Source organism: Cervus canadensis, chromosome X (genome assembly GCF_019320065.1).
Source record: "Cervus canadensis isolate Bull #8, Minnesota chromosome X, ASM1932006v1, whole genome shotgun sequence".
Classification (NCBI taxonomy): Eukaryota; Metazoa; Chordata; class Mammalia; order Artiodactyla; family Cervidae; genus Cervus; species Cervus canadensis.
Genome location: NC_057419.1, coordinates 105961123 through 105983433, shown reverse-complemented (window position 1 = coordinate 105983433; position 22311 = coordinate 105961123). Strand labels below are relative to the sequence as shown.

General features: G+C 41.6%; 3 protein-coding genes across 3 annotated transcripts; all 3 read right to left on the bottom strand.

The window, feature by feature from the left end:
- Positions 1-496: 496 nt before the first annotated feature.
- On the bottom strand, positions 497-1055 carry LOC122434407 (spermatid nuclear transition protein 3-like). Its single transcript, XM_043457747.1, has 2 exons — positions 909-1055; positions 497-727 (listed from the first exon to the last, which is right to left on the bottom strand). The coding sequence occupies exons 1-2, from the start codon at positions 1023-1025 to the stop codon at positions 512-514; spliced, it is 333 nt and encodes a 110-aa protein (XP_043313682.1). The 5' UTR covers positions 1026-1055; the 3' UTR covers positions 497-511.
- Positions 1056-11346: 10291 nt separating this feature from the next.
- On the bottom strand, positions 11347-12026 carry LOC122434398 (spermatid nuclear transition protein 3-like). Its single transcript, XM_043457721.1, has 2 exons — positions 11910-12026; positions 11347-11728 (listed from the first exon to the last, which is right to left on the bottom strand). The coding sequence occupies exons 1-2, from the start codon at positions 12024-12026 to the stop codon at positions 11513-11515; spliced, it is 333 nt and encodes a 110-aa protein (XP_043313656.1). The 3' UTR covers positions 11347-11512.
- A 9352-nt stretch (positions 12027-21378) lies between these two features.
- On the bottom strand, positions 21379-21892 carry LOC122434574 (spermatid nuclear transition protein 3-like). Its single transcript, XM_043458084.1, has 2 exons — positions 21776-21892; positions 21379-21594 (listed from the first exon to the last, which is right to left on the bottom strand). Exons 1-2 carry the CDS (start codon positions 21890-21892, stop codon positions 21379-21381), a joined length of 333 nt encoding a protein of 110 aa, XP_043314019.1.
- Positions 21893-22311: the final 419 nt, after the last annotated feature.

Genomic DNA, 22311 nt, shown 5'->3' with positions numbered 1-22311 from the left:
CACATTCTCCACCCCCATGTGAAAACCCCTTCCCATCTGGGTCTGGCATCTAGACCCTAATGTCTTTCCACACCCCAGACAAAGGGAGGAACACCACACCACTACTCCTTGCCCTTGAAATCAAGTGTTAAGCAGAGTTATCCATCATCAGTGCAGACTCCTGACCCACTCCACACCTCTACTCTCTGGCTAACTGGGGACCCCAGGGTCTGTTCCCCAACCTCTCAGGACCACATATCCCTCCCGTTTCCAGTGCCCACCTCTTCTCTTCTCTCCCTCCCTTCCATCAGAAAATTCACACACACACACGTATCATCTTTTCACCATTTGATGTTTCTTTTATTTGCAGCCATCGGCTTACTATGTTAGTGTGAGAGTCTTTTCTTGGTTGGCCATTGCTAACAAAGCAGACCTCTGGAGTCACAATTCTAAACTGCCTGACATTTGCTATTCACTTACTGGCTGCCCACGTTGTACTTCTCCAGGGTCTCTTCTTTGGCGGCGGCTGAGCTTATTTTCTCTTTGGATTCTGCCTCCTTCCTTGACTCTGCCTCACAGTTTGGTAGCTTTTCCGGCTTCGATTCGATTTCTTACGTCCACAGCGAGAGAAGAAACAGTTTGCCTTTCTTGTCTTCTTCAGCTTTGTCGATTGAGTAGCATACGATCGGATTTTCTTTCTGAAGGTACCTTGTAGAGGTCTTCTGACCCTCATGGTCATATTTCGTGCCTGGAAGACAAGACAAGGGTATTAGTTTTGAGGAAAGGACATAAAAACTGAGGTGGAAGGGAGATTTCATGAGAAAGGGATGTGGGCTAATGAGGGCTTTTGTGGCAGGCATGGGCAGGGTAGAGGTCTTGGGCAGCAAAGTCAATGGAGAACATGGGAAGCTTAGTTGGAATCTTCTTACCTTGACACCGCCTCTGCCCCTCCTTTGACAAAGGGTCTTCTTTGTTCCATTCTTCCTTGAAGCAAACCGCATGGCAACTCCTCTTGACTGCCGTGGCTTCCTGGTTGCGTTAGTCATGATGGTGCCAAGAAGTGGCCTAACCCAGACTTTCAGCCTCTGACCTCCCTATTTATACCCTTTGAGGACAATGAGGAGCCACACCCTTCAGTCTGATTGGTCCGTTAGGCACTGCGCCAGCCAATAGTAGTTTGGGGGGCTTTGACATCACAGTGCACCACTGTGCCCATCAACATGGGCTAGTGGATGCTGAGGGAGGCTGTGATATAACTTTCCCACTGCTGACATGGCTGTGTGTCTGATTCTGGGGAGTGGTGATTCAGGGGCATGGTGCTCCTCCTCATGACTTTCAAACTTCCTTTCCGTTCCCTTTATCCTTTGACTTATATGTGCCACTTCAACACTCATGCCTCTTTCATCCCTCCATGAACATCTGCCGAACCCTTTCTGTCCCACTTCATCCCTTCAGAGTCCTCTAAGCACTTCATCTCTAGATCACCTTCTGCCTGTTGGGGGTTCTTGAAGGGCTTAGGGAACTTAAGAGAAAGCACTTTAAGTGGACAAAGGTAATTAAGAACAGGTTGGATATTTTATCTACTGTGATGAGCTTCAGCGACCCCCAGACTTGGTGAATCCTCAGTCTGTTCCCCAAAGGTCAATACACAGTCTCCATAAGATTACACATCAGAGCAAAGACAGTTTTAAATGTCTCCTCCACTAAAATTTTTGGGGACACTTCAACTCTCATATTGAGTAGGGAAACTCAACTGGCCCCATCTAGCAGAAATCAATTCCTGATTTTTGCTTTTTGAAAAAGGAAGGTGCTCAAAGTCAAGAGTCAGTTCACCAGTGCACCACTGACTCTTGACTGAATCAATTCCCCAGTCACCCCTCCTTGACCGTTATCAGTAGGTAGGGCCCATGGCAGTGCTGACCAATAGCTGAGCAGGGCAAGGACCTGTAGGTAGCTCATTGATGGTTGGTTGCTTGTGGGTGGGGCCAGTGAGGCACTGACCAATGGCTGAGCAAGTCCTGTTGCCTAGTAACAGGAGGCGGAGTAATACGGCACAGCAAGGGCTACCTGCGAAGGGCTCTGCCCATGTTGCTCTGTTACATAAGGACACTTTGGGTCCAGTGTGCCGGCATCTTTTTGACTGACTCCTTTCCAACCTCAGATTTTTTTTTTTTTTTTTTTTTAGTTGGAGGCTAATTACTTCACAACATTTCAGTGGGTTTTGTCATACATTGATATGAATCAGCCATAGATTTACACGTATTCCCCATCCCGATCCCCCCTCCCACCTCCCTCTCCACCCGATTCCTCTGGGTCTTCCCAGTGCACCAGGCCCGAGCACTTGTCTCATGCATCCCACCTGGGCTGGTGATCTGTTTCACCATAGATAGTATACATGCTGTTCTTTTGAAATATCCCACCCTCACATTCTCCCACAGAGTTCAAAAGTCTGTTGTGTATTTCTGTGTCTCTTTTTCTGTTTTGCATATAGGGTTATCGTTACCATCTTTCTAAATTCCATATATATGTGTTAGTATGCTGTAATGTTCTTTATCTTTCTGGCTTACTTCACTCTGTATAAGGGGCTCCAGTTTCATCCATCTCATTAGGACTGATTATTTCACATACTTATTTAACTTTTGCCTATCATTCCTTTTGTTATATTCCCAGGCGTTCCTGTCACCAGCACTTATCTCTGTGCCCCTCCAACCACTGCCACTTGATCACATGTTCAGCATATAGTATAAATAGTTCAAAGCCAACAAGAATGTGCAGGCCAGCCCACGTTGAAAACTACTTTCACAAACCTTAAATTCACAGTGATTCTTTTTCTGTTTACAGTGTAACAGAGCAGGATGAGCACAGCCTTAACAGGTAGCCATTGGTGTGTTCCATTTCAACCCACCCTGTTCCTAGGCAACAGGTGTTGCCCAACCATTGCTTGGTGCCTCAGAGGGCCCCAGCCACAAGCAAACAGTTGTAAATGAGTGACTGTTGGCTGTCCTGCTTAGCTATTGGGCAGCACTGCAGTGGGCAATGCCCACAGGTTACTGTCAGTGAGGGACCATTGGGGAAGTGATTAAGTCATGGGTGGTGTGGTGGCAATCAAGAGGAGACTGAGATTAGAGGCAGATTCAGGCCTTCTTCCAGAGGCCCTGGAGCTCACGCAGACTTGGGCCGTTGGGTGAGCTGGAGGGCCCACGGAATAGCCTGGGGACTGCATGCTGTAGCGCTCTTTAGTTCCTCTTTGTGTCTGCCTTAAGGGTGGTGTCACCTGCATATCTGAAGTTATTGATAGTTCTCCCGGCAGTCTTCCAGCTTGTGCTTCATCCAGTCTTGCATTTCTCACGATGTACTCTGCATATAAGTTAAATAAGCAGGATGACAATATACAGCCTTAACATACCCCTTTCCCATGTTGGAACCAGTCTGAGGTTTCATGTCCGGTTCTAACTCGTGCTGCTTTCCCTGCATACCGAGTTCTCAGGAGGCAGGTAAGAGGGTCTGGTATTCCCATCTCTTTAAGGATTTCCCAGAGTTTGTTGTGATCCACACAGGACAGTGCTTGAGCCTAGTCAGTGAAGCAGATGCTTTTCTGGAATTGTCTTGCTTTTTCTATGATCCAATGGATGCTGTCCATCTGATCTCTTGTTCCTCTGCCTTTTCTTAGTCAAGCTTGAACATCTGGAAATTCTTGGTTCATGTATGGTTGAAGCCTAGCTTGGAGAATTCTCAGCATTTTTTAGGTAGTGTGTGAGACGACCCTATCGCCATAGTCATCTCAAATCAAGTTCCTTCTTACATTAGTCTGGATTTGTTTTATTTAATTGCAAAAATGGACATAAATTCTTTGGTGTAATGCTTATTTCCCACTTCACAGGTATTAATTCACCCCCTGCGGTATTTCGGGCACTGTTGTGGGTGCTCGGTGCACAACGGGAGCCAATACACAGGACCCTGGCTTCATGGGGCTTACATTCTAGTCAGTGAGGATGGAAGGTTAATACTAACCACAAATAGTCAATTATACACTATAGAGAGAACCTTAGGAGTTATGAGAAATGGGGAGATTTTCCTCCCCAGAGAATAATGACGGAAGGCCTTATGAATCCAGGACATCTGAGCAAAGACTTAATTAAAGAAAAGAGGGAGTGACTTTGTGGCTATCTTGGGCAATAAAGACTGGGGAAAGGAAATGGCCAGGGCAAAAGCCCCCAAAAGGCATTGTCTATGTCCTTTCAATAAAACAAGAGGCTGGTGCAAGTGGGACGAGGTGAGTGAGGACGAGACCAAAAAGTGATGAGCTGCTGATGAGAGAGAACAGGGCAGGAAAAGGAGGAATGTAATAGTAAACTTATCTCTCCATTTACATGATGAGTTGGTTCACCGTGCACAAACCACACAGGGCTGTGGCGGTAAAGAGGAGAGGCATTTGTCATAGCCTGATGGCAAGGAGGTGGGGGAGGGGTACTTTTCAGTAAAGACACCCGAGATGAATCCTGAGCCACCTAAAGTAGATAGATCAGCAAGTGGAAAGCTGTGAAAGTGTTTCCCAGACAGTGGGGGAGAACCTGCAAAGGCACCGAGACCCAAGAAAGCTGGTTATACATGCCTTGCATATAACTGGAATCTAAGGTATGATGGGGAAATTGTGAAGAAACATGGCCTTGGAGGAAGAGGGAAGAACTTGAAGGGGCACCTGGGCATATGTTAATTTAATGTCTGGGTTACCCTGCTTCGCAAGAGCATTATTAATGTTTTCTAATTGTAAATATATACTCGAGGCAAAGCAGTATGGAAACTGCAAAAAGGAGTATACAAATGAAATTAGAGAACACCAATAAGTGTGTCAATAGACATATATACTGTTCATATTCTGTCTTTGTTGTTCTACCTAAATGTTTATAACATATATATTCTATATGTTATATAATGCTAAATGTATACATATGATACACATATTTTTGGATGAGCATATGTACATCAGTGATTTTTTTTTTAAATTTATACAGATTGAATCAATCTATATGCTATATTGTAGCCTTCCTTTTCTATATCATATGCTGGGAGAATGTTTCCACCTCAACAAACATGTAACTACCAGTATTTCTGAGGAGTACTGTGGTGTTCAAATGCTTGCTTATCTCATATTCCAGGCAAGTGCTATGAGGACAGGAACCATGTGCATCTTGCTCACGGGTTGCCTCCATATCTTTTCTATTGTAAACAAGGCTGTAATAAACTTTGGGGTTCATGTATCTTTTCAAATTAGTGTTCATTTTCTTCTGATGTATAGCTAGGCGTGGAATAGCTGGGTCACATGGTAGTTCTATTTTTAGTGTTTTTAAGAAACTTCCACGTTGTGTTCCAAGGTGAGTGCACAAATTTACATTCCCACCAATTATGTACAAGGGCTTCCTTTTGTCCACATCCTTGCTGCCATATGTTATTTTCAGACTTTTTGACTTGATGATAGCCATTCTGACAGCTGTGAGGTGATATCTCCTAGTGATTTTGATTTCTATTTCTCTAAGTATTAGTGATGGTCAGTGTTTTTCCATGTGCCTATTACCTCATACTGTCAGTAGTCTTTCTGATCTGGTTCTTGTTAAGTTGAAAAACTTTCAAGTTCTTCCAATCATCAAGAGCATGTCCCTTTTTCTTGTTGAATAGTATTCCATTGGATGGATGCACCATTTGTATATTGGCTTACCAGTTGAATAACATTTGAGTTATTGCCAGTTTGGGGCTGTTATTAATAGAGCCACAATAACCATTGGCATGAAGGGTTTTATGTGAACAGAAATTCATGTTTTATGTGGGAGTTATTTAGGAATGGGATTACACAGTTTTCCAGTGTGCAGATATTTATGAGTAATGAAAAACATTTCCCAAAGTGTCTTTATCATTTTGCATTCTTATGAGTCACTGAGGAGAGTTTAAGTTTCTCTCTTTTCCTGAGCGTTGTTTATGTTCTCAATTATTTTATTCCTTTTATCCAAGATGCAATTTGCAAACTTAATATGCATTCAGTACTAATTATTCATTATTTTAATAAATTGTATGTGTTTCTGAGTCATCTGTACAACTTATGTCATATCTGATGTCAACCAATTGCTATTCAAATATTTTCCCACATTTTAATTGGTTTAGTTGTTCTCTTATTAGTGAGTTTGAGAGCTCTTATGTATTATGGTTATAATATATTTTATATGAATATTGATGTATATGTGTGTGTATATGTTTATATATATATATATATGAAAAATATATGTGTATTTGCATAACCACCTCAAGATAGAGAACTGTTCTGTAACCTTAAAGGAATTCCCTAATACCACAGTCTTATATTCTTATTCCATAATCCCTTGTGACTACTGATTTCTTTTCCATGTCTCTAATTTTGTCATTTTTTTTTTTTTTTTTTTTTTTTTTTTTTTTTTTTTTTTTCATAATTTTCAATTCCTTTTTTTTTTTTTTTTTTTTTAAATTTTATTTTATAGTTGGAGGCTGATTACTTCACAACATTTCAGTGGTTTTGCATACATTGATATGAATCAAGCCATAGATTTTACACTTTATTCCCCATCATCACGATCACCCCCTCCCACCTCCCTCTTCCACCCGATTCCTCTGGGTCTTCCCAGTGCACCAGCCCCGCAGCACTTGTCTCATGCATCCCACCATGGGCCTGGTGATCTTGTTTCACCAAGTAGATAGTATACATGCTTGTTCTTTTGAAATATCCCACCCTCACATTCTCCCACAGAGTTCAAAAAGTCTGTTCTGTATTTCTGTGTCTCTTTTTCTGTTTTGCATATAGGGTTATCGTTATCACCTTTCTAAATTCCATATATATGTGTTAGTATGCTGTAATGTTCTGTATCTTTCTGGCTTACTTCACTCTGTATAATGGGCTCCAGCTTCATCCATCTCATTAGGACTGGTTCAAATGAATTCTTTTTAATGGCTGAGTAATATTCATGGTGTATATGTACCACAGCTTCCTTATCCATTCATCTGCTGATGGGCATCTAGGTTGCTTCCATGTCCTGGCTATAATAAACAGTGCTGCGATGAAGATTGGGGTGCACGCGTCTCTTTCAGATCTGGTTTCCTCAGTGTGTATGCCCAGAAGTGGGATTGCTGGGTCATATGGCAGTTCTATTTCCAGTTTTTTAAGGAATCTCCACACTGTTTTCCCATAGGGCTGTACTAGTTTGCATTCCACAACAGTTGTAAAGAGGTTCCGCCTTTTCTCCACAGCTCACCAGCATTTATTGCTTGTAGACTTTTGGTGATTAGGCAGCCACCGACATTAACAAATTGAAAGATAAAAAATCATATGAAATTATCTCAAATAGATGCAGAGAAAGCCTTTGACAAAAATTCAACACTCATTTATGATTAAACTCTCACAAAAGAGGAATAGAAAGGGACATACCTCAACATAATAAAGGCTATATATGACAACCCAACTATCAAGCATCACCCTCCAATGGTGAAAAATTTGAACATTTTCCCCTATTTTGTCATTTTGAGAATCACATGTACATGGAATCATAAAGTACATGTCTTTTTGAGAGCCTAAGTTTGAGGAACATTAGTTTCTGCATGGCTTTCTTCTAGAACTATATGATGTTTTTACTTTTTCTATGTACGTTTGGTTTTCCATATATATGCCAATATATACATTTATAAGTATCTCTGTGTAAGTCAAGATAGTATACATAGGCCTTATCCTATATATAGGATACATCTATAGAAAATATTCTACTTGTTTTGCTCTTTGAAAAAGACCCTATCTCTGAAAAATAATTTTCATAAAGAAATGCATGGAATTCGACTACTGATTTACAGAATAGACAGGGTTTCTTGGTAAGACAGCCAGCCAAACGTCTGTCAAGTACTGGTATGGTTGTAGAGCTGAATGTAAGCATTTTATAAATCTAAAGCTTTTTTTTTTTAAATTAATGCTTAGGTATGGAGCTTCTATAAATAGGAAAGTGTTATCACATATTAAATTCCTATATTAAGAGCTTTGGAGAAATGTTCAATCAGAAAATCATGGAATATACTGATGATATTGGTGTAATTTCAGGTTGGAGCAGACTTTCATCAATACTGTATAGAACTGCAGTGTTTCAAAGGTTGGGGATGAGATTATGGAAAGGATCCATATCATTCTTAGTATTGATCTACATAGAAAAATAAATTATTCATCAGTAGTTGTATCAGTATAATTAAAAATAGATTGAAGTCTGCAGGAAAAAAACATTGATGTCTACATTATATATCACAAACAAGAAATCTGTCTTCCATTTTAGCCATGATAGCTCTTCAGAAATGAATAACCTTTTAGTGACAAATGGAATTGAGGACTAGTAAGAAGGGAAAGTATTTCATCCTTTCACTTGCTCCATCATGACTGAGGACACATTCGGAAAGTTCTATAGAGATCACAGAACTAGAACAATTTCATAATTTGTATGGAAAACCAAAAAACCTTGGATAGCCAAAGCAATTTTGTGAAGGAAGAATGGAATTGGAGGAACCAACGTGCCTGACTTCAGGCTATACTACAAAGCTACAGTCATCAAGACAGTATAGTATACTGGCACAAAGACAGAAATACAGATCAATGGAACAAAATGGAAAGCCCTGAGATAAATGCACCCACCTATGGACACCTTATCTTTGACAAAGGAGGCAAGAACATACAATGGAGAAAAGACAATCTCTTTAACAAGTGGTGCTGGGAAAGCTGGTGAACTACTTGTAAAGAATGAAACTAGAACACTTTCTAACCCCATGTACAAGAATGAAATCAAAATGGATTAAAGATCTAAATGTAAGATGAGAAACTATACAACTCCAAGAGGAAAACATAGGCAAAACACTCTCTGACATAAATCACAGCAGGATCCTCTATGACCCACCTCCCAGAGGAATGGAAATAAAAGCAAAACATAAATGAATAGGACACAAGTTAACTTAAAAGCTTTTGCACAACAAAGAAAGTATAAGCAAGGTGAAAAGACAGCCTTCAGAATGGGAGAAAATAATAGCAAATGAAGCAATGAACAATGAACTAATCTAAAAAATATGCAAGCAGCTCCTGCAGCTCAGTTCCAGAAAAACAAACGATCCATTCAAGAAACGGGCCAAAGAACTAAACAGACATTTCTCCAAAGAAGACATACAGATGGCTAACAAACACAGAGAAAGATGCTCAACATCACTCACTATCAGAGAAATGCAAATCAAATCCACGATGAGGGACCATCTCACGTTGGTCAGAACGGCTCCTATCAAAAAGTCTACAAAGAATAAATGCTGGGGAGGAACAGTGTGGAGATTCCTCAGAAATTTGAATTGGAACTTCCCTACGACCCAGGAATCCCACTGCTGGGCATACACACTAAGGAAACCAGAATTGAAAGAGATGCGTGTACCCCAATATTCATCACAATACTGTTTATAATAGCCAGGACATGGAAGCAACCTAGATATCCATGGGCAGACGAATGGATAAGCAAGCCGTGCTACATATGCACAATGGAATATTACTCAGCTATTAAAAAGAATGCATTTGCATCAGTTCTAATGAGGTGGATGAAGCTGGAGCCTATTATAGAGTGAAGGAAGTCAGAAAGAAAAACACCAATACAGTATATTAAGGCATATAAATGGAATTTAGAAAGATGGTAACAATGACCCTATATGTGAGATAGCAACAGAGACACAAAGGTAAAAACAGACTCTTGGACTCTGTGAGAGAAGGCGAGAGTGGAACGATTTGAGCAAAGAGCATTGAAACATGTATGTGAAACAGATTTCCAGTCCAGCTTGGATGCATGAGGCAGGGTGCTCAGGGCTGTTGTGGTGGGACGATCCTGAGGGATGGGATGGGGAGGGAGGTGGGAGGGGGGTACAGGATGGGGAACACATGTACACCCATGGCTTACTCATGACAATGTATGGCAAAACCACTATCATATTGTAAAGTAATTAGCCTCCAATTGAAATAAATCAATGAAAATAAAAGAACTTAAAAAAAAAATAAAGGGCAGCACACCCAGGGGGTCTTTCACTCTTACAGATTTTAAATCACATTCAGTGACTGACTTTGAATCATCAATGGGGTCTCCCAGGCGTTACAGTGCCAGAAAGATTGAGTTAGGCAGCTGCAGTCCAGATCAAAGATAACATATCTTTGAGTTATACTTTGAACTCAACTCTTTGGATGCTGTTGGGGAAACTCTGTGTTTTGGTTGCTTCTAAAAAGTTTTCTGAAGACACACAGGATCCTCATCGTCAGAGCCTCTGCCTTATATGTCTCCATATTTGTTTAACTTCTCCTTGGAATTTTTAAAACCTTTCAAAATGAAAGTTAACACCAAATTAAATATTTCATACTCTTTCTTTTAAACCATGATAAACTTGTAGAAGTTGGACTAACAAAAGACTTTATTGGGGAAGAATGTTTTACGACTGTAGTTGTTTAGAAATCCTAGGATATGGTGATAATTACAAGACCAATTTTCACTCAGTCTTATATTAGTATTTATGTGGAAATTCTCTGTACAGACTTCCATGTCTGTCCAATGGATAGAACTCCATGGTACACTAGAATGGCGCAGATACAACCCCTGTTCAGGGAACTACGCTTTCAAAACCTACCTAGAGCCGCCCCCCATACCAAAAAAAAAAAAAAGTTCTGTGTGCAGGGTGATCCCGTTTGTAACGTGCACCGGCATTGGGCCACCACCACTGCCCTTCTTTGGGAATACAATGTTCCCAAAAATTTCTTAGCAAATATGTGGCCTAAACAATATTTGGTTAGTTCCCTCCAAACATTATTTGAGTCCCTGGGAGTGCTAGTTGTGGGTTTTAGTTGTATCATCACTTTGTGCCTTCTGAGCCCCTTTAGCTGACAGCATAGGTGAGTGATGCAACAAACCCCATTATGAGGTAGGTGGCCAGGAGGTGATTTCTGCCTGCCTTTCTCAGGGGCAGTTTCACATTCTCCACCCCCATGTGAAAACCCCTTCCCATCTGGGTCTGGCATCTAGACCCTAATGTCTTTCCACACCCCAGACAAAGGGAGGAACACCACACCACTACTCCTTGCCCTTGAAATCAAGTGTTAAGCAGGGTTATCCATCATCAGGGCAGACTCCTGACCCACTCCACACCTCTACTCTCTGGCTAACTGGGGACCCCAGGGTCTGTTCCCCAACCTCTCAGGACCACATATCCCTCCCGTTTCCAGTGCCCACCTCTTCTCTTCTCTCCCTCCCTTCCATCAGAAAATTCACACACACACACGTATCATCTTTTCACCATTTGATGTTTCTTTTATTTGCAGCCATCGGCTTACTATGTTAGTGTGAGAGTCTTTTCTTGGTTGGCCATTGCTAACAAAGCAGACCTCTGGAGTCACAATTCTAAACTGTCTGACATTTGCTATTCACTTACTGGCTGCCCACGTTGTACTTCTCCAGGGTCTCTTCTTTGGCGGCGGCTGAGCTTATTTTCTCTTTGGATTCTGCCGCCTCCCTTGACTCTGCCTCACAGTTTGGTACCTTTTCCGGCTTCGATTCGATTTCTTACGTCCACAGCGAGAGAAGAAACAGTTTGCCTTTCTTGTCTTCTTCAGCTTTGTCGATTGAGTAGCATACGATCGGATTTTCTTTCTGAAGGTACCTTGTAGAGGTCTTCTGACCCTCATGGTCATATTTCGTGCCTGGAAGACAAGACAAGGGTATTAGTTTTGAGGAAAGGACATAAAAACTGAGGTGGAAGGGAGATTTCATGAGAAAGGGATGTGGGCTAATGAGGGCTTTTGTGGCAGGCATGGGCAGGGTAGAGGTCTTGGGCAGCAAAGTCAATGGAGAACATGGGAAGCTTAGTTGGAATCTTCTTACCTTGACACCGCCTCTGCCCCTCCTTTGACAAAGGGTCTTCTTTGTTCCGTTCTTCCTTGAAGCAAACCGCATGGCAACTCCTCTTGACTGCCGTGGCTTCCTGGTTGCGTTAGTCATGATGGTGCCAAGAAGTGGCCTAACCCAGACTTTCAGCCTCTGACCTCCCTATTTATACCCTTTGAGGACAATGAGGAGCCACACCCTTCAATCTGATTGGTCCGTTAGGCACTGCGCCAGCCAATAGTAGCTTGGGGGGCTTAGACATCACAGTGCACCACTGTGTCCATCAACATGGGCTAGTGGATGCTGAGGGAGGCTGTGATATAACTTTCCCACTGCTGACATGTCTGTGTGTCTGATTCTGGGCAGTGGTGATTCAGGGGCATGGTGCTCCTCCTCATGACTTTCAAACTTCCTTTCCGTTCCCTTTATCCTTTGACTTATATGTGCCACTTCAACACTCATGCTTCTTTCATCCCTCCATGAACATCTGCCGAACCCTTTCTGTCCCACTTCATCCCTTCAGAGTCCTCTAAGCACTTCATCTCTAGATCACCTTCTGCCTGTTGGGGGTTCTTGAAGGGCTTAAGGAACTTAAGAGAAAGCACTTTAAGTGGACAAAGGTAACTAAGAACAGGTTGGATATTTTATCTACTGTGATGAGCTTCAGCGACCCCCAGACTTGGTGAATCCTCAGTCTGCTGCCCAAAGGTCAATACACAGTCTCCATAAGATTACACATCAGAGCAAAGACAGTTTTAAATGTCTCCTCCACTAAAATTGTTGGGGACACTTCAACTCTCATATTGAGTAGGGAAACTCAACTGGCCCCATCTAGCAGAAATCAATTCCTGATTTTTGCTGTTCGAAAAAGGAAGGTGCTCAAAGTCAAGAGTCAGTTCACCAGTGCACCACTGACTCTTGACTGAATCAATTCCCCAGTCACCCCTCCTTGACCGTTATCAGTAGGTAGGGCCCATGGCAGTGCTGACCAATAGCTGAGCAGGGCAAGGACCTGTAGGTAGCTCATTGATGGTTGGTTGCTTGTGGGTGGGGCCAGTGAGGCACTGACCAATGGCCGAGCAAGTCCTGTTGCCTAGTAACAGGAGGCGGAGTAATACGGCACAGCAAGGGCTACCTGCGAAGGGCTCTGCCCATGTTGCTCTGTTACATAAGGACACTTTGGGTCCAGTGTGCCGGCATCTTTTTGACTGACTCCTTTCCAACCTCAGATTTTTTTTTTTTTTTTTTTTTAGTTGGAGGCTAATTACTTCACAACATTTCAGTGGGTTTTGTCATACATTGATATGAATCAGCCATAGATTTACACGTATTCCCCATCCCGATCCCACCTCCCACCTCCCTCTCCACCCGATTCCTCTGGGTCTTCCCAGTGCACCAGGCCCGAGCACTTGTCTCATGCATCCCACCTGGGCTGGTGATCTGTTTCATCATAGATAGTATACATGCTGTTCTTTTGAAACATCCCACCCTCACCTTCTCCCACAGAGTTCAAAAGTCTGTTCTGTATTTCTGTGTCTCTTTTTCTGTTTTGCATATAGGGGTATCGTTACCATCTTTCTAAATTCCATATATATGTGTTAGTATGCTGTAATGTTCTTTATCTTTCTGGCTTACTTCACTCTGTATAAGGGGCTCCAGTTTCATCCATCACATTAGGACTGATTATTTCACATACTTATTTAACTTTTGCCTATCATTCCTTTTGTTATATTCCCAGGCGTTCCTGTCACCAGCACTTATCTCTGTGCCCCTCCAACCGCTGCCACTTGATCACATGTTCAGCGTATAGTATAAATAGTTCAAAGCCAACAAGAATGTGCAGGCCAGCCCACGTTGAAAACTACTTTCACAAACCTTAAATTCACAGTGATTCTTTTTCTCTTTACAGTGTAACAGAGCAGGATGAGCACAGCCTTAACAGGTAGCCATTGGTGTGTTCCATTTCAACCCACCCTGTTCCTAGGCAACAGGTGTTGCCCAACCATTGCTTGGTGCCTCAGAGGGCCCCAGCCACAAGCAAACAGTTGTAAATGAGTGACTGTTGGCTGTCCTGGTTAGCTATTGGGCAGCACTGCAGTGGGCAATGCCCACAGATTACTGTCAGTGAGGGACCATTGGGGAAGTGATTAAGTCATGGGTGGTGTGGCGGCAATCAGGAGGAGACTGAGATTAGAGGCAGATTCAGGCCTTCTTCCAGAGGCCCTGGAGCTCACGCAGACTTGGGCCGTTGGGTGAGCTGGAGGGCCCACGGAATAGCCTGGGGACTGCATGCTGTAGCGCTCTTTAGTTCCTCTTTGTGTCTGCCTTAAGGGTGGTGTCGCCTGCATATCTGAGGTTATTGATAGTTCTCCCGGCAGTCTTCCAGCTTGTGCTTCATCCAGTCTTGCATTTCTCACGATGTACTCTGCATATAAGTTAAATAAGCAGGATGACAATATACAGCCTTAACATACCCCTTTCCCATTTTGGAACCAGTCTGAGGTTTCATGTCCGGTTCTAACTCGTGCTGCTTTCCCTGCATACCGAGTTCTCAGGAGGCAGGTAAGAGGGTCTGGTATTCCCATCTCTTTAAGGATTTCCCAGAGTTTGTTGTGATCCACCCAGAACAGTGCTTGAGCCTAGTCAGTGAAGCAGATGCTTTTCTGGAATTGTCTTGCTTTTTCTATGATCCAGCGGATGCTGTCCATCTGATCTCTTGTTCCTCTGCCTTTTCTTAGTCAAGCTTGAACCTCTGGAAATTCTTGGTTCATGTATGGTTGAAGCCTAGCTTGGAGAATTCTCAGCATTTTTTAGGTAGTGTGTGAGACGACCCTATCGCCATAGTCATCTCAAATCAAGTTCCTTCTTACATTAGTCTGGATTTGTTTTATTTAATTGCAAACATGGACATAAATTCTTTGGTGTAATGCTTATTTCCCACTTCACAGGTATGAATTCACCCCCCTGCGGTATTTCGGGCACTGTTGTCGGTGCTCGGTGCACAACGGGAGCCAATACACAGAACCCTGGTTTCATGGGGCTTTCATTCTAGTCAGTGAGGATGGAAGGTTAATACTAACCACAAATAGTCAATTATACACTATAGAGAGAACCTTAGGAGTTATGAGAAATGGGGAGTTTTTCCTCCCCAGAGAATAATGACGGAAGGCCTTATGAATCCAAGACATCTGAGCAAAGACCTAATTAAAGAAAAGAGGGAGTGACTTTGTGGCTATCTTGGGCAATAAAGACTGGGGAAAGGAAATGGCCAGGGCAAAAGCCCCCAAAAGGCATTGTCTATGTCCTTTCAATAAAACAAGAGGCTGGTGCAAGTGGGACGAGGTGAGTGAGGACGAGACCAAAAAGTGATGAGCTGCTGATAAGAGAGAACAGGGCAGGAAAAGGAGGAAGGTAATAGTAAACTTATCTTTCCATTTACATGATGAGTTGGTTCACCATACACAAACCACACAGGGCTGTGGCGGTAAAGAGGAGAGGCATTTGTCATAGCCTGATGGCAAGGAGGTGGGGGAGGGGTACTTTTCAGTAAAGACACCCGAGATGAATCCTGAGCCACCTAAAGTAGATAGATCACCAAGTGGAAAGCTGTGAAAGTGTTTCCCAGACAGTGGGGGAGAACCTGCATAGGCACCGAGACCCAAGAAAGCTGGTTATACATGCCTTGCATATAACTGGAATCTAAGGTATGATGGGGAAATTGTGAAGAAACATGGCCTTGGAGGAAGAGGGAAGAACTTGAAGGGGCACCTGGGCATATGTTAATTTAATGTCTGGGTTACCCTGCTTTGAAAGAGCATTATTAATGTTTTCTAATTGTAAATATATACTCGAGGCAAAGCAGTATGGAAACTGCAAAAAGAGTGTACAAATGAAATTAGAGAACACCAATAAGTGTGTCAATAGACATGTATACTGTTCATATTCTGTCTTTGTTGTTCTACCTAAATGTTTATAACATATATATTGTATATGTTATATAATGCTAAATGTATACATAGGATACACATATTTTTGGATGAGCATATGTACATCAGTGATTTTTTTTAAATTTATACAGATTGCATCAATCTATATGCTATATTGTAGCCTTCCTTTTCTATACCATATGCTGGGAGAATGTTTCCACCTCAACAAACATGTAACTACCAGTATTTCTGAGGAGTACTGTGGTGTTCAAATGCTTGCTTATCTCATATTCCAGGCAAGTGCTATGAGGACAGGAACCATGTGCATCTTGCTCACGGGTTGCCTCCATATCTGTTCTATTGTAAACAAGGCTGTAATAAACTTTGGGGTTCATGTATCTTTTCAAATTAGTGTTCATTTTCTTCTGATGTATAGCTAGGCGTGGAATAGCTGGGTCACATGGTAGTTCTATTTTTCGTGTTTTTAAGAAACTTCCACGTTGTGTTCCAAGGTGAGTGCACAAATTTACATTCCCACCAATTCTGTACAAGGGCTTCCTTTTGTCCACATCCTTGCCGCCATATGTTATTTTCAGACTTTTTGACTTGATGATAGCCATTCTGACAGCTGTGAGGTGATATCTCCTAGTGATTTTGATTTCTATTTCTCTAAGTATTAGTGATGGTCAGTGTTTTTCCATGTGCCTATTACCTCATACTGTCAGTAGTCTTTCTGATCTGGTTCTTGTTAAGTTGAAAAACTTTCAAGTTCTTCCAATCATCAAGAGCATGTCCCTTTTTCTTGTTGAATAGTATTCCATCGGATGGATGCACCATTTGTATATTGGCTTACCAGTTGAATAACATTTGAGTTATTGCCAGTTTGGGGCTGTTATTAATAGAGCCACAATAACCATTGGCATGAAGGGTTTTATGTGAACAGAAATTCATGTTTTATGTGGGAGTTATTTAGGAATGGGATTACACAGTTTTCCAGTGTGCAGATATTTATGAGTAATGAAAAACATTTCCCAAAGTGTCTTTATCATTTTGCATTCTTATGAGTCACTGAGGAGAGTTTAAGTTTCTCTCTTTTCCTGAGCGTTGTTTATGTTCTCAATTATTTTATTCCTTTTATCCAAGATACAATTTGCAAACTTAATATGCATTCAGTACTAATTATTCATTATTTTAATAAATTGTATGTGTTTCTGAGTCATCTGTACAACTTATGTCATATCTGATGTCAACCAATTGCTATTCAAATATTTTCCCACATTTTAATTGGTTTATTTGTTCTCTTATTAGTGAGTTTGAGAGCTCTTATGTATTATGGTTATAATATATTTTATATGAATATTGATGTATATGTGTGTGTATATGTTTATATATATATATGAAAAATATATGTGTATTTGCATAACCACCTCAAGATAGAGAACTGTTCTTTAACCTTAAAGGAATTCCCTAATACCACAGTCTTATATTCTTATTCCATAATCCCTTGTGACTACTGATTTCTTTTCCATGTCTCTAATTTTGTCATTTTGAGAATCATATGTACATGGATTCATAAAGTACATGTCTTTTTGAGAGCCTAAGTTTGAGGAACATTAGTTTCTGCATGGCTTTCTTCTAGAACTATATGATGTTTTTACTTTTTCTATGTACGTTTGGTTTTCCATATATATGCCAATATATACATTTATAAGTATCTCTGTGTAAGTCAAGATAGTATACATAGGCCTTATCCTATATATAGGATACATCTATAGAAAATATTCTACTTGTTTTGCTCTTTGAAAAAGACCCTATCTCTGAAAAATAATTTTCATAAAGAAATGCATGGAATTCGACTACTGATTTACAGAATAGACAGGGTTTCTTGGTAAGACAGCCAGCCAAACGTCTGTCAAGTACTGGTATGGTTGTAGAGCTGAATGTAAGCATTTTATAAATCTAAAGCTTTTTTTTTTAAATTAATGCTTAGGTATGGAGCTTCTATAAATAGGAAAGTGTTATCACATATTAAATTCCTATATTAAGAGCTTTGGAGAAATGTTCAATCAGAAAATCATGGAATATACTGATGATATTGGTGTAATTGCAGGTTGGAGCAGACTTTCATCAATACTGTATAGAACTGCAGTGTTTCAAAGGTTGGGGATGAGATTATGGAAAGGATCCATATCATTCTTAGTATTGATCTACACAGAAAAATAAATTATTCATCAGTAGTTTGATCAGTATAATTAAAAATAGATTGAAGTCTGCAGGAAAAAAAACATTGATGTCTACATTATATATCACAAACAAGAAATCTGTCTTCCATTTTAGCCATGATAGCTCTTCAGAAGTGAATAACCTTTTAATGACAAATGGAATTGAGGACTAGTAAGAAGGGAAAGTATTTCATCCTTTCACTTGCTCCATCATGACTGAGGACACATTCTGAAAGTTCTATAGAGATCACAGAACTAGAACAATTTCATAGTTTGTATGGAAAACCAAAAAACCTTGGATAGCCAAAGCAATTTTGTGAAGGAAGAATGGAATTGGAGGAACCAACGTGCCTGACTTCAGGCTATACTACAAAGCTACAGTCATCAAGACAGTATAGTACCGGCACAAAGACAGAAATACAGATCAATGGAACAAAATGGAAAGCCCTGAGAGAAATGCACCCACCTATGGACACCTTATCTTTGACAAAGGAGGCAAGAACATACAATGGAGAAAAGACAATCTCTTTAACAAGTGGTGCTGGCGAAGCTGGTGAACTACTTGTAAAGAAGGAAACTAGAACCCTTTCTAACCCCATGTACAAGAATAAAATCAAAACGGATTAAAGATCTAAATGTAAGACGAGAAACTATACAACTCCAAGAGGAAAAGATAGGCAAAACACTCTCTGACATAAATCACAGCAGGATCCTCTATGACCCACCTCCCAGAGGAATAGAAATAAAAGCAAAACATAAATGAATAGGACACAAGTTAACTTAAAAGCTGTTGCACAACAAAGAAAGTATAAGCAAGGTGAAAAGACAGCCTTCAGAATGGGAGAAAATAATAGCAAATGAAGCAATGAACAATGAATTAATCTAAAAAACATGCAAGCAGCTCCTGCAGCTCAGTTCCAGAAAAACAAACGATCCATTCAAGAAACGGGCCAAAGAACTAAACAGACATTTCTCCAAAGAAGACATACAGATGGCTAACAAACACAGAGAAAGATGCTCAACATCACTCACTATCAGAGAAATGCAAATCAAATCCACGATGAGGGACCATCTCACGTTGGTCAGAACGGCTCCTATCAAAAAGTCTACAAAGAATAAATGCTGGAGAGGAACAGTGTGGAGATTCCTCAGAAATTTGAATTGGAACTTCCCTACGACCCAGGAATCCCACTGCTGGGCATACACACTAAGGAAACCAGAATTGAAAGAGATGCGTGTACCCCAATATTCATCACAATACTGTTTATAATAGCCAGGACATGGAAGCAACCTAGATATCCATGGGCAGACGAATGGATAAGCAAGCCGTGCTACATATGCACAATGGAATATTACTCAGCTATTAAAAAGAATGCATTTGCATCAGTTCTAATGAGGTGGATGAAGCTGGAGCCTATTATAGAGTGAAGGAAGTCAGAAAGAAAAACACCAATACAGTATATTAAGGCATATAAATGGAATTTAGAAAGATGGTAACAATGACCCTATATGTGAGACAGCAACAGAGACACAAAGGTAAAAACAGACTCTTGGACTCTGTGAGAGAAGGCGAGAGTGGAACGATTTGAGCAAAGAGCATTGAAACATGTATGTGAAACAGATTTCCAGTCCAGCTTGGATGCATGAGGCAGGGTGCTCAGGGCTGTTGTGGTGGGACGATCCTGAGGGATGGGATGGGGAGGGAGGTGGGAGGGGGGTACAGGATGGGGAACACATGTACACCCATGGCTTACTCATGACAATGTATGGCAAAACCACTATCATATTGTAAAGTAATTAGCCTCCAATTGAAATAAATCAATGAAAATAAAAGAACTTAAAAAAAAAATAAAGGGCAGCACACCCAGGGGGTCTTTCACTCTTACAGATTTTAAATCACATTCAGTGACTGACTTTGAATCATCAATGGGGTCTCCCAGGCGTTACAGTGCCAGAAAGATTGAGTTAGGCAGCTGCAGTCCAGATCAAAGATAACATATCTTTGAGTTATACTTTGAACTCAACTCTTTGGATGCTGTTGGGGAAACTCTGTGTTTTGGTTGCTTCTAAAAAGTTTTCTGAAGACACACAGGATCCTCATCGTCAGAGCCTCTGCCTTATATGTCTCCATATTTGTTTAACTTCTCCTTGGAATTTTTAAAACCTTTCAAAATGAAAGTTAACACCAAATTAAATATTTCATACTCTTTCTTTTAAACCATGATAAACTTGTAGAAGTTGGACTAACAAAAGACTTTATTGGGGAAGAATGTTTTACGACTGTAGTTGTTTAGAAATCCTAGGATATGGTGATAATTACAAGACCAATTTTCACTCAGTCTTATATTAGTATTTATGTGGAAATTCTCTGTACAGACTTCCATGTCTGTCCAATGGATAGAACTCCATGGTACACTAGAATGGAGCAGATACAACCCCTGTTCAGGGAACTACGCTTTCAAAACCTACCTAGAGCCGCCCCCCATACCAAAAAAAAAAAAAAGTTCTGTGTGCAGGGTGATCCCGTTTGTAACGTGCACCGGCATTGGGCCACCACCACTGCCCTTCTTTGGGAATACAATGCTCCCAGAAATTTGTTAGCAAATATGTGGCCTAAGCAATATTTGGTTAGTCCCCTCCAAACATTATTTGAGTCCCTGGGAGTGCTAGTTGTGGGTTTTAGTTGTATCAGCACTTTGTGCCTTCTGAGCCCCTTTAGCTGACAGCATAGGTGAGTGATGCAACAAACCCCATTATGAGGTAGGTGGCCAGGAGGTGATTTCTGCCTGCCTTTCTCGGGGCAGTTTCACATTCTCCACCCCCATGTGAAAACCCCTTCCCATCTGGGTCTGGCATCTAGACCCTAATGTCTTTCCACACCCCAGACAAAGGGAGGAACACCACACCACTACTCCTTGCCCTTGAAATCAAGTGTTAAGCAGAGTTATCCATCATCAGTGCAGACTCCTGACCCACTCCACACCTCTACTCTCTGGCTAACTGGGGACCCCAGGGTCTGTTCCCCAACCTCTCAGGACCACATATCCCTCCCGTTTCCAGTGCCCACCTCTTCTCTTCTCTCCCTCCCTTCCATCAGAAAATTCACACACACACACGTATCATCTTTTCACCATTTGATGTTTCTTTTATTTGCAGCCATCGGCTTACTATGTTAGTGTGAGAGTCTTTTCTTGGTTGGCCATTGCTAACAAAGCAGACCTCTGGAGTCACAATTCTAAACTGCCTGACATTTGCTATTCACTTACTGGCTGCCCACATTGTACTTCTCCAGGGTCTCTTCTTTGGCGGCGGCTGAGCTTATTTTCTCTTTGGATTCTGCCTCCTTCCTTGACTCTGCCTCACAGTTTGGTAGCTTTTCCGGCTTCGATTCGATTTCTTACGTCCACAGCGAGAGAAGAAACAGTTTGCCTTTCTTGTCTTCTTCAGCTTTGTCGATTGAGTAGCATACGATCGGATTTTCTTTCTGAAGGTACCTTGTAGAGGGCTTCTGACCCTCATGGTCATATTTCGTGCCTGGAAGACAAGACAAGGGTATTAGTTTTGAGGAAAGGACATAAAAACTGAGGTGGAAGGGAGATTTCATGAGAAAGGGATGTGGGCTAATGAGGGCTTTTGTGGCAGGCATGGGCAGGGTAGAGGTCTTGGGCAGCAAAGTCAATGGAGAACATGGGAAGCTTAGTTGGAATCTTCTTACCTTGACACCGCCTCTGCCCCTCCTTTGACAAAGGGTCTTCTTTGTTCCATTCTTCCTTGAAGCAAACCGCATGGCAACTCCTCTTGACTGCCATGGCTTCCTGGTTGCGTTAGTCATGATGGTGCCAAGAAGTGGCCTAACCCGGACTTTCAGCCTCTGACCTCCCTATTTATACCCTTTGAGGACAATGAGGAGCCACACCCTTCAATCTGATTGGTCCGTTAGGCACTGCGCCAGCCAATAGTAGTTTGGGGGGCTTAGACATCACAGTGCACCACTGTGCCCATCAACATGGGCTAGTGGATGCTGAGGGAGGCTGTGATATAACTTTCCCACTGCTGACATGTCTGTGTGTCTGATTCTGGGCAGTGGTGATTCAGGGGCATGGTGCTCCTCCTCATGACTTTCAAACTTCCTTTCCGTTCCCTTTATCCTTTGACTTATATGTGCCACTTCAACACTCATGCTTCTTTCATCCCTCCATGAACATCTGCCGAACCCTTTCTGTCCCACTTCATCCCTTCAGAGTCCTCTAA

Excerpts from the sequence above, each read along its gene's own strand:
- LOC122434398 (XM_043457721.1), bottom strand. The coding sequence starts at position 12,026 with ATGACTAACGCAACCAGGAAGCCACGGCAGTCAAGAGGAGTTGCCATG. Across the intron at positions 11,729-11,909 it reads GGGGCAGAGGCGGTGTCAAG|GCACGAAATATGACCATGAG; the intron begins GTAAGAAGATTC and ends CTTGTCTTCCAG.
- LOC122434407 (XM_043457747.1), bottom strand. The coding sequence starts at position 1,025 with ATGACTAACGCAACCAGGAAGCCACGGCAGTCAAGAGGAGTTGCCATG. Across the intron at positions 728-908 it reads GGGGCAGAGGCGGTGTCAAG|GCACGAAATATGACCATGAG; the intron begins GTAAGAAGATTC and ends CTTGTCTTCCAG.
- LOC122434574 (XM_043458084.1), bottom strand. The coding sequence starts at position 21,892 with ATGACTAACGCAACCAGGAAGCCATGGCAGTCAAGAGGAGTTGCCATG. Across the intron at positions 21,595-21,775 it reads GGGGCAGAGGCGGTGTCAAG|GCACGAAATATGACCATGAG; the intron begins GTAAGAAGATTC and ends CTTGTCTTCCAG.